Source organism: Petaurus breviceps, unplaced genomic scaffold (assembly GCF_028583685.1).
Source record: "Petaurus breviceps papuanus isolate PSGF00001 unplaced genomic scaffold, PetGlider_PUasm1.0 47, whole genome shotgun sequence".
Lineage (NCBI taxonomy): Eukaryota > Metazoa > Chordata > Mammalia > Diprotodontia > Petauridae > Petaurus > Petaurus breviceps.
Window position 1 is genome coordinate 13,054,165 of NW_027186349.1, and position 12,657 is coordinate 13,066,821.

At 37.2% G+C, this 12,657-nt stretch overlaps 1 protein-coding gene and 1 pseudogene across 1 annotated transcript in view; one reads left to right on the top strand and one right to left on the bottom strand.

Annotated features, from left to right (window-relative positions):
- Positions 1 to 12,657, top strand: part of DNAH5 (dynein axonemal heavy chain 5) — a 436,545-nt gene that overhangs the window by 395,495 nt on the left and 28,393 nt on the right. The window contains exons 72-76 of the mRNA XM_069101431.1: positions 1,205 to 1,424; positions 2,150 to 2,355; positions 4,877 to 5,080; positions 9,851 to 10,066; positions 11,800 to 12,012. Of these exons, the coding sequence (XP_068957532.1) occupies positions 1,205 to 1,424; positions 2,150 to 2,355; positions 4,877 to 5,080; positions 9,851 to 10,066; positions 11,800 to 12,012 (1,059 nt within the window). The remainder of the gene's footprint in view (positions 1 to 1,204; positions 1,425 to 2,149; positions 2,356 to 4,876; positions 5,081 to 9,850; positions 10,067 to 11,799; positions 12,013 to 12,657) is intronic.
- On the bottom strand, positions 3,311 to 4,623 carry LOC138171790 (rhomboid domain-containing protein 2 pseudogene; annotated as a pseudogene).

The following is a 12,657-nucleotide window of genomic DNA, read 5'->3' on the forward strand; positions in this document are numbered from 1 at the left end:
CACTGAAAATAGAGAATAGAAAAGATCTAATTTGACTAGAGCAAAAGTTTCTAGGTGATCCAGTGCATAGAGCAGAGGTCCTAGAGTAAGGAAGATCTGAGATCAAATTTGACCTCAGACATTATTAGTTGTGTGATGCTGGGCAAATCATTTCATTTTTATCTGCCTCAGTTTCTTTAACTGTAAAGTGGGATAATAATAGCACTTACCTCCTAGGGTTTTTGTGAGGATCTAATGAGATATGTGTAGGTAATATTAGCACAATGCCTGGTATATAGTAAGCACTTATATCTCTTCCCATCCTCTAACTCCCTCTTTCTACTTCTCTCCCTGATTTTAAGACTGGAAAGGTAAGGTAGAGTCAGATCTAGAAGGCTTTAAATGCCAGGTAAATAAATTTAAACTTTATTCAATAGATAATAGGAAGCTATTGCAGGCAAATATTCTCTGTTGACCCACTCAATATGCTATGTTATACTGATGAGTTCATGATTAAAACAGCAATTCATACTGAGAGATATGAAATATGCTTTAAAAAGGAAAATGTTAATATTTACTTAAGTGTAGAGAGTATTTGCATCTTTTTAACACAGATTGAACCATATAGTTCCTTGTTTAAATAGGTCAGTTGTAAGTATTTTTACACATGTAATATACAAAATTTTATTACTTTTAGTGACCTTGCACAAATCTCTTCCATGGTACAATTTGAGACAAAAGTTCTTTCAAAATGATTTTAATGAATCACAAGGTCATCTCATCCTATTCCATATTCTTTTATTTTGATGTCTTTCCTCATGTTTCCTAGCAGTTATTTTTGTGATCTATTGGGAATTAGAGCTGGATGAGACCTTAGCCATCAAGTTCAACCTGCTCATTTCACAGATGAAGAAATTAAGGCCCAGAGAGGAAAAGTAAATCACAGTTACATAGATAGGAATAGCAGAGCTGGTATTTAAGATTAGGGTTTCTGGCCCAATTTTCTATAATTTCTAATAGCTATATACTTCACATTCTAGTTTACTGTAAACATTTATATATAAAAGCAGGCAAGGATGCATTTCTTAAATTGTCTCATTATTTTTTTCTGTTATTCTTAGAGCTATTGCTTATTAAATTCTCATCACTTTCTGTGGACTTTATGAGTGTTTAATCTATATGCAGAAGGAAGAAAATAGTTTTTCTTTTCATCTGCTTGATGCAGGGAGGATGGGCACTTCTTCAGAACTGCCATCTGGGCCTGGATTTCTTGGATGAGCTGATGGACATAATAATAGAAACAGAGACTGTGCATGGTGCCTTCCGCCTCTGGATAACCACTGAGGTCCACAAGCAGTTCCCTATTACCCTTCTTCAAATGTCCATTAAATTTGCCAATGAGCCTCCACAGGGACTCAGGGCAGGTCTGAAAAGAACATACGGAGGTGTGTGAAGCTACATGGGAAATAGAAATGCTATTTTCTTGGCCATTATACTTTTCTAAAGATTATTTTTAAAGGAAGTGTGTTTTCTTATTTAATCAACAGAAAAGAAAGTTATGATCAAAAGCAAATATTGTAGTAATGATTAAGAATAAGAAGTCTCAAATCCTATATTTCCTACTTTCTCCCTATATTTTTACTTTTCACTTTTCCAATTTGACATCTTTTTATATTAATCTTGAATAATGACAAATTGATGCTCTTGTGTACTATTCAACTATACAAATTTCTAGTCTCTTAAGTATATTAAGATAGGAGTTATCCCTCTTTTAGGAGGTAAGGGAAATAATAAACAAATTTTGTCTTGTGAGGGCTGGTATTTTAAACCAATCCCCAATATACATTCATTCACACATGTATGTGTGTATACACACATATGTATATATGTATCACACATGCTAGATATACACAAATGCACAAATATATATATGTTACATATAATTCATAAGACACATTGAGAGGTAGTTCTTCCTTCTTTATCACTGCGCTATATCCATCCCTGCCTTCAAAGTCTTATTTCAAAAAAATCTTTGTGAAAATTTTTTTCTTGATTAATCCAAGCTACCTCAGTGGATTTTAGCCTAGATTGTTTATTCTATGCATTTAGTGAGACTTAAATGAAGAATATTGAAAATGCATAATGATTTTCATCCATTTGACCATGACAGGTGTTAGCCAAGATCTCCTGGATGTCAGTAATATGGCTCAGTGGAAACCGATGTTATATGCTGTGGCTTTCCTGCATTCCACAGTACAAGAAAGACGCAAGTTTGGCCCACTGGGGTGGAACATCCCCTATGAATTCAATCAGGCTGACTTTAATGCTACTATGCAGTTCATCCAAAACCATTTAGATGACATGGATATCAAAAAGGTATTGCACTTAATGCAATTTCATGTCATGTCTGAAATACACACTTGAGGTTTCTAGATGACTCGACTCCCTTGTGTCAGGGTTAAATCACCTGATAGTGGTCATAGTCTTTGTGCTTAAAAAAATGTTATCTGTGACTGATTGTGCCTTGAGTTGCCTGCTTGTCACTTCTTTTGAGGAAGAATGTGGACAATTTTCTCTTTCTTTCACTCTCTTTTTCTCTCCTAAAGTAAAGTTGAATTTATGTAGACAGCTACATGGGAAGGCTTCTCTGAGGAGTTTTTTTCCTCTAAAAGTCCAACAAAGTCAAAATGAAATGCTGTGTTGCTTCAGAAGCTTGTACATGAGTGTGTTTTCATGTCTGCCTTTCATCTACTCATCTCAGCCAAAACTTGTTATATGAATCTACTAAATAGTGGTTACCTTTAAACCTTAAAATAATGAAAGTAGTCATTTGAGTGGTTCTTTTGTTTGTTTTATTACAATTCTTCATTTTTCATTATGTACATAAAAGAACAGCCAATTTAAAAAAATCTGTCAATGAACCTTGGAACTCAGTTTTGATTCCAATTTTTGAATTTAGAATTTATTTACTAAATTCAAGCCACCTCCTTTGATGACAAGGGCATACAGGCCCTAATGTTTTGTTTTTTGTGTTGGATCTTTACATTTTTAATAAAAAATAATCAACACAGTACATTGGTCCCTACTCCCAGGGATCATACTTTACTATAAAATTTATGTTGACCTACCTCATTAGCTCTAGGTCAGAGAAGGTTGGGAGAACATAATATGAAGGAAAAAGGTACACTCACACACAAGGGCTTTTACAAAACATCAAAGAGAAAAGCAAAAGAGGATCAACCAATGGCCAAACACACACGCATCAGCCCAGAAGGGACAGGCTGCTGTGGTGGCTTGCCCTGTGACATCTCCTTGAGAACTGTGCAAGGACTCAGATGTAGTGAGTCAAGGCTGCTCTCCTTGAGAGTCTGTCATTGCATCTGGACCCTTGACTCCTCCATGGGCACTGAGGCTGTGCTGTGGCCCAGGGTTGGCTGCCTTGGCCCTTGCCAGATTGGGGACTGTTGTGGGCAGCTCCCTTCCTAGTCTGGATAGCTCTTCTTAGAACTGAAGATTTTGAAACATAGCTGAGCACCGTGGCCCACCTCAACAGGCCGAAGGGGAACTTCTGATCTAGTTTCAGTGCGACTGACTTGGAGAGATCAATGCAGGAACAGTAAGCAAGACCATAAATAAAGTCAATGAAGAGTTCACATATGTTGCTGAGTAAAGAGCTTTGGGGAATAAACCAGGAGGCAAATAGCAGGAGCCAAGATATCATTGAAGCAGAGACGGGGACCCCAAAGAATAAAGTTCTTCTCATTCTAATGTGGATAGAGCTGATACCCAACATGGAAAAAGCCGTTGGAGTGAAACTCCCAATGTCTTCTACTCCTCCAAAGCCAGCCAGAACCCAGAGGGTTTCTAGCAGGATGAAGAGCAGGGCAGAAAAGAAAGTGAAGACCAAGGTGAAAAAAACTGGTGCACAGTGCCCACACTCTTCCCAAAGCTGCCAGTAAAGGGCCAGATGATGACGAGGCCATAGAGCAAGGAGAGGGGGTGCTCATAGACCAAAATGTAGGTTGTCAGTCTGTAAATTGAACAGGAAGGGAAAATGAAGATGGATCCTACTCATTCAGTCCTTTCAAAGCTGAGTATGGGCAAGAGAATGGAAGGTGCAGTGATGATTCTTGGGAATGAAATAGACTTCCTAGCTCTCTGCAAGGCCACAGGCTACAGGCTGCAGGGCTAAGCCGGAGAGGAACAGCAATACCTCAGGTTCCTGGGGTGGTGTGGGCGGCAGCAGGAGTCAGGGTGTGGACACAAGCACCAAGAGTAGCGCCGTGAGGAAGTAGGCGGACAGTACCTCAGGCACCAGCTGCCCCCACCACCATTCTCCCTGAGCTCACACTGCAACCCAGGCCCTAATGTTTTAAGGAAAAATAACTTACCTAAATATTTGAAGGGCACATGAATTTTGGGTCAGGAAGATCTCGATTAAATTCTGCCTCAAACACTTCCTGTTTTTATATAACCTGGAAAGGTCATTAATTCTTCTCTGCCTCACTAGTAAAATGAGGGAGTTAAATTCAGGTCCCTTCTATCTTTTGATTTTTGATCCTGTGCATTCCAAAGCATAAACCTCACATTAAAGATCCTCTTTCCTTGCACTTGCCTTTTGAACAGCTCTTGTTTTAGGGACATGATCTAATACACACCAGTGAATATGTTCCCTCTTAGATAATGTAATGCCTTAACTAATATAATGCATGGATTCAGAAAGAGTGGAAGGAGTGATACACTTTTGAATAGTAATTTGTTACTTCTGTGAAAATCATTATATTACTTTTTAAATAAACAGATACATTTTTTTTAGAAAAATCACATGGCAGACAGGAGATATTACATTATGATGATCATAGATTTCTCATGATAATTTATTCTGTTCTTTCATCAGGGTGTCTCCTGGAGCACTATGCGCTACATGATAGGTGAAATTCAGTATGGAGGCAGAGTCACAGACGACTACGATAAGAGATTACTGAACACTTTTGCTAAGGTTTGGTTTAGTGAAAATATGTTTACTCCAGATTTCTGCTTTTACAAAGGATACAGCATACCCAAATGCAGCACGGTGGAGAGCTATCTTCAGTATGTTCAGGTTTGTCACCTTATACACAAATTAATCATATATCAACAAGGAGAATTTGTTGGTTTTTCTGTTTTCCACATTGTAAAACCAAGCACGAGCAACTTTCCAGAGGACTGCTGCTGTGAACAACTTCAAGGTTCTGATTACATAGTATAGTGGACTCTCTATTTATTCTGCGGTAAATTAAAACAAAACATTCACAGAAACCAAAGTACAGCATTCACAATGTTATGACATAACAGCTTATCCCTAAAATGGCCACATAGTTTTCACCAATGTGGCCACATAGATTTGAACAAAGTACAATCATTTAGTAGCTCATTTAGTAAGTCCTTAATTCAATCATCCTTAAGGAGGCTTCTTTCCTTAATGGACACAAAGTACAAATGTCAAAGTTCTCCACTCCTAGGTCACAGCAAATCATAGTCTCGGTCAGCATCAGCTACCCAAGAAGAGATCTTTTCATTTTGATTTGAAGCTGGCTCTCAGCTTGCATGTTTCCTCTTCCATGATCCCAGCTCCTGCCCAAATCTCCACAACTGTCACCTGGATTCAAAGGCAGACAGGTCCCAGTTCCTTGTCCAGCTCCTTGTCCAGTTCTTTGTCTAGTTTCTTGTCCAGTTCCCATTCCACATTGAAGCTCACAGTGTGCAGTCCACCTCAAGTCCTTCAGAGTTCCTGTTTCTGGGAAGACAAAGCTTGACAGAGCCACAATAATATTCATGCACATTGCTGGCACCATCATTAATTCACTATCTACCTGTGAAATCAACTCAGACCTACCAACAAGGTCTGAGAACTCAATACAAACCATCAACATAGAAATCAACACAGACACACAAACAAGGTCCAAGAGGTTAATACAAATCATCAGGAAAGTCCCAGGACCTCCAAAACCCTCCTCCAGGACTTCTGTAAACAGACAATCAGAAACTCCTCTTTCAGGGCTTCCAGTAAGGTCCCAGGACTTCTGTAGAACATATCACAAACATTGACACAGACAGAACACACAAACATAGAGTGCCAGGATACCACGTTTTATCCTTCTTCACAAGAGTTTCCTTCTCAGTTCTGTTCTCTCTAGCCTGGGCCTCTCCTTACATGTAGTCATTAGCTCCTCCCTTTCCTGTTGCATCAGCAGCAGGAGTTCACAAGTTCTAGGGTTCAAAAGTTGTGGGGTTCACAAGTTCTGCTTCTCAATCATGGGCAAGGCTCAGACTAAACTTGAACTGAAACTAGGTGTCAACTAAGTAGCTGAAACAAGGTGTTAACTAATTCTTTGCTTTGCCATTACACACATAAATGTTTTCTTGTCTTCCTTTCCATCCAAATTTTGTGCTTCCACTTGCTTTTTCTTATTTTGTTCTTTGAGAAATCATTTTCCTTTCTTTTTTTGTGTGTGTTAAAACATGAAAGTGGAAAAATCAAAAGATCATAGATCTCGTACTGAAAGGAACCTCAGAGGCTACCAAATCCAATTCTATTTTAAATATGGGGAGGTTAAGAAACTTGCCCAAATACATATAATTAGTAAGCATCACAGGTAGAATTAAAACCCTAGGTGACCAACAATTATGGCAACTTTTGGCTTATGTTCCTTCAGTTACCTTATCAGTCACAATGATGAGTTGACTCTAGCATCAACTTCTTTTATTTATTTCTCTTTCTTCTAGATGAATTTTTAAATGATTTTTTCTAGCTCCATAAAATGATTTTTGATAGTTTGATTGGTATGGCACTGAATAAGTATATTAACTTAGGCAGAATTGTAATTTACATTATATTGGCTCAGTTTACTTGTAAGCTGCCACTAACTCCCCTAACCCAAGGGCCAGCCTTAGGTTGTATTCTCAGGTGGGATTGAAGAGACCAGAGGTGAGGGAGAGAAATGACTTGTAGTTTATTCTAAAAAAGAGGATGCACGGGTGGCTTCTGGGAGGAAGAAAGTGGGTCCTTATATACTTTTAAAGAGAGCATGATTCAGGCATGAATTCCTCGTGCATGGGGAATGTGAACCAAAGGAGGGGGGCCGAACCAGCCATGTCAGCTGCTGCTCATCAAGTGCGCAGTCTCGTGAGAGATGTCCTTGTGAGCTGGCAACTGGACTGTGGCCCTCAGTACCTCCTCATCTCCCAGAACAGCTTCTGAACCAAGAAGCCCCAAGGCAGTTCCTGATTTCCCCTGAGACAAGAGGTACTTGGAACTCACCTTGTCCTGTCCATTTACCCATAAACAATGAATATTTTTCCATTTGTTTAGATCTGTCTTTATTTGTGTGAAAAGAGTTTTGTAATTGTGTTCATATAGTTCCTGGGTTTATATTAGTCAGGTAGACTCCTATGCATTTTACAGTGTCTATATTTACTTCTCTTTCATAAAAATTTTTTATCAATATCTTTTGTTTTACATTGTCTAAAATTTCCCTTATATCTCTCCTCTTTTCCTATCCCATTGAGTCACAAATTAAAACAAAGAATGTTTTAAAAGAAAAGGAAGAACAGAAAAAATAGCAACAAAACCAATCAATATGTTGAAAAAATCTGGCAATATTTGCGATATTCTACACCCATGGATGTCTCCACTTCTGCAAAGGAGAAGAGGAAAGTGTCTGACACTCTCCTTACATCTCCCTGAAATTACATTTTATTATCACTTTGGGTATGGCACAAATATGTATATGTGTTTTGGAGGCTTTGAGACACCTCTTCTCATCTGGTTTACAGCTAGTCAAGGTTTCTTGAAGGGATCGTTCTGTTGCACACTGAGATTCTGTTACCATACCTATTTTTCTTAAAATAGAAACCAATATTAAAAAAAAACAAAACAGGTCCTGGGGTTGACTGTCTCTTCTGGCATCTGCTTCCTTAAGCTTTGGCATGGCATGTGGGAGACTGACTCTAAGCAAGAATTTCCATGTTGATTGAATAACTCAGTTTTTTTGAGTAAGTTTACCATCTAATCAGTGCTCAAGGTTTGAGTAAACCTATACTACCTTCTAAATATACACTGAAAAATTAATCTTCTGTATCTCTACTACAAATCTAGCTTCTTTAGAATATGTACTCTTTTCTTTGTTGCTTAAGCTGAATAATTCACAATTCTTCCCTCTCCACCCATGATAGTGAATCATTTTGCTAATCTTGTTGATTCTACCTCTCCTCCTCTAACATAATTTTCTTTTGACTCAAATGGCCACCATCTTAGTTCAGGAACTCATTTCTTCTCCTCTGGAGTATTTCAATAACCTCTAATTAGTCTCTGCATACAGTTTCTTACATTTTTAAAAATCTAAGATCCACATAACTGCCAAAGAAATCTTAAAACACATCTGACCATATCACTCTCCTGATCAAGAGACAGGAGGCACCACAGACCTAGAAAGTCAAGCCATGACCACCATCTCCTCTTCGACCCTGATGGAGACTGTCCTTGGAAGGATAGTGCTTCTAGGTTATTGTGAATAGCCATCATCTTGAGAAGCAACCCCTGGGGAGTTGCAGTCTAGCAGCTGCTCCTATAGATGCTATTGCCACATCTCTTGAAGATGTCCAGAGGAAAATTCTTGTCTCCAAAGTCCTTGGCAGTGTGGAATGGTTCAACATCAGAAATGGATATGATTTTAACATTGAAAACAATACTAAAGAAGAGCCATTAATGACTACTTTGCTACTGCCCTTTAAAGGACCATAGTACCTTGCCATCTGACTTGCAACTAAAACCTATCTTATGTGATGTCTCTACCTCTTTACTTCTCCATATGCTCCAGTAGAATATGATCTCCTGGGGAGCAGGGATTGTCTTGCTTTTCAAACTATACTAGCAGCACTTAGTACAGTGCTTTGAATGTAGTAAGTGCTTAATAAATGCATCATTCATTATTCAAGAAGCTTCAGTGACTTCTTATTGCCTCTTTGTTAAAACACAATCTATTCGGTATTGCATTTATAGTCCTTCAGAATCAGGTTCTAACCTTCTTTTCCAGAATTATTTCATGTAATTATCTAAATATGCAAAATATAATTGATTACCGGGATAGATTTTTAATTAATAGAAGGAAATACACCCCTACGTTCTTCGTGGTGTTGTAGATAGAGAATTTGTTTTGGAGTCAGAGGGCATGAATTCACATCTTGCATACTACACTTACTATGTTCATGACCTTGAGAAAGTCACCTAATATCTTTGGCTCTCAGTTTCCTAATCTGTAAAATAAAGGGTTTGTATAAGAGTTCCTCAGAGTTTCCTTCCAACTCTAGATAAATGGCCCTTTTGTTCAATATATGCATGCAAGACATGATGGTTTCAGCTATATGTATGAAAATGAGAGAATGTATTTGTTTCTTTCAAGTGATCTTAAAAGCATAATTAATTCTCCCCTAAGACATCTCATCCTACTTAAGGTTTCAGAAGAGGGATCCCACTTCCATCTTGTAATATACATCATGAAAATTTGAGGTGGACCCTTTGCTAAATTTTATTTATTGACCCAGAATTTCCAATTAGAATTGATTTTATGTTGTATGCTTCAGTGATAATATTTTGTAGTAAACTGTTGATTTTTTCTGAAAAATTATTGATTTGAGTTTTATGCTCTGCCATGATTAAGAAGTTTGATGGAAATACGTACTGTAAGATTGCATGCCATCTTGGGGAGGGGGGAGGAGAAGGAAGGGGATAAAATGTAGAACTCAAAATCTTACAGAAGTGAATGTTGAAAACTAAAAATAAATAAAAAGAAGAAAATAAGCTATGAAGATTTTTAATATTTTCCCAATCTAGGGCTTGCCAGCTTATGACACTCCTGAGGTGTTTGGATTACACCCCAATGCTGATATTACTTATCAAAGCAAGCTAGCTAAGGATGTGTTAGACACTATCCTTAGCATTCAGCCTAAAGACAGCTCCAGTGGAGGAGATGAGACCAGAGAGACTGTAGTGGCAAGACTGGCTGACGATATGTTGGAGAAGCTTCCTCCTGATTATATTCCATTTGAAGTGAGTTAATGAAATCTTGTCAAAAATGATAGCTAAGTTCTAATAAGTTTTGGGAAGGGGTTGGGAATGTGATCCCAAGCAAAAAAAAAAAAAAAGAAATAAAAATCATCCTTATGTTAGTCTGATTTTTTAATATTTAAAAAAGCTTTATTGAATCCATTTACCTAATGTTTTCAGAATACAAATACTGAGAAAGCCTGACCAGAATGCTAATGTCTGCAATTAAATGACTAAATGTGTACTGATGGGTTAGGATTGCTTTTCTAAATGGAGAACCTTTTCCCGAGGTATTTCAAGTTGTCATTTATGCTAAAGAAAGCAATTTATTCTTAATCTAAACTACCAGCTTGTTCAAGACTAAGAATGTATTGGGTGGATTAAAACACAATTTAAAATATAAGCATTTTCTAATTTAGGGAAGATGTGTTTACATCATTAACTCTTTGTAGCTTTTATTTCTCAGTCCAATCACCTGTGAGTTGATTCACTTTTTATCTCTCTGGGTAGTGCCTCGTAATGAAGGTGATAACAAAAGTTCTTTTAATGTAATGACATTTTCATGGATAATGTGCAATGACAGGTTTGCCTAGGTGGCAGAGACTCCTAATTGACACAAGTGACACTAATTATTTGCTTATAGGTGGTCTCAGTGGAGAGCACAGACTAAATGAATAAGGTAACTAGTCTTACCTTTAACAGAACTTTGCCAGTTTTTTGGTATATTTCTGGTTCCCTTCCCCATTTTGAGAAACCATATGTAGGTTTTCATCATCATCATGATCACCATCATCATCATCATCTCTTCCTTTTATTATCATTCTTGGTAACCCCAGTCTAAAAGTTTAGAGTAGTTAAAGAGCATAACCTTACTTGATGAAAATGAAGAATACATAAAATAGTAATATCACTTCCTCTAACCATATCTTCAGAAGCTATTCTTTGGGACAAATTATTTTATTACTTGTATGCCCTTGACATCATTTTGTCAGTTGTCACAGGCAATTTATTGGCTTAATTATCTGTATATCTATGCAGCTTTTGTGTCAGGGTCATTGTATATCAGTATTTATCTATGTGTGTTTGTGTGTGTATTATGTAATATATTATATATATAATTTGCATATGTGTATCTAGACATGTGCATGAATATACATGTGTATATATCTTTAGATATGTATATATATATACACACATACATACATATACACACACATTTATGTAGCACTTACTGTGTACCAGGTACTGTGCTGAGCATTATACAGATACTATCATTTGATCCTTACAACAACCCTGGGAGGCAAGTTATTATTACCCCATTTTATACATTAAGAGAAACAGAACCAAATAGGTTAAGTGATTTGCCCAAGGTCACACAGCTATCAGAGGTTAGATTTAAACTTAGATTTTCCTGACTACAGGCCAAGCTCTCTATCCAGGGTTCTGCCCAGCTGCTTGTTCAATGAACGCTCACTTCTTTACAGAAGAACATAGGAGTTATTTTGTATACTTTAATGGCACTGAAACAGCTTATTTTTCTCTAAGTGAAAGGAAGGATATGATTAGTCACCAATGTCAGCTTTATCTTTTCTGTGCAAGTAATAAATTTTAAGTATTAAATTATAAAAATTCTGCCCTTCCCCTCCCACCCCCCCAAGAGTGACAGGGCACAAAATCAATAATGTCATTAATAATTGTCTAACTTTTAATGTATCTTTTCATTTTTTCCATGGCAGGTAAAAGACAGGTTGCAAAAGATGGGGCCATTCCAACCTATGAACATCTTTCTCAGACAGGAGATAGACCGAATGCAACGGGTAATCAGCTTGGTTCGAAGCACCTTAACTGAACTAAAACTTGCTATAGATGGCACCATCATCATGAGTGAAAATCTGAGAGATGCTTTGGATTGCATGTATGATGCAAGGATCCCTGCTCGCTGGAGAAAAGTAAGCATGAATCTGAAATGAATAAATTTCTCCTACTGTCTTATTATGGGAAATGTATAGCTAGTTAAATAATGGAAAAGTGAAGAAACAGCTGCCCTAAGGAGTAGGAAGAGTAAGCTTCAAGTCTCAGATTTTATACAAACTATACGACTCAGGACAATTACTTAATCTCCTAGAGCCTTAGGCAACTTTCTACCATTGTAAATCACAAAACTGTGTCATTCTGTATTGTTATGGGGAATTTCTCAATGGCGAACACCCTACAACAATGAAATGAAATATCTGTACCCCTAAAGGGAAGTCACTATACTAAGTGGCGTGAATTTTGTCATGTGGCAAGTAGAAAGCTAAGTCCAAGCTATTTAAAGAGCTCCTTTGCTTAGGAATGGATTTATTTTTATCTTTTCATTTAGGTAGGATCTGTCAGTAGTAACAAGGAAAAATGTAGATATATGATATAATACTTAGAAGAATTTCACACCTTAGTTTTATTGAGGGAAGCAGAAGTAGTCATATTCTTTAAATATTCGGAATTTACCAAAATATAATTATTTATTGATTAATATTTTCTCATGGGAAATGGTTAGATGGTACTGAAAATGATATAAAAAGAGCAGAGTAATGGGTATTATCATGTGAGTGAAA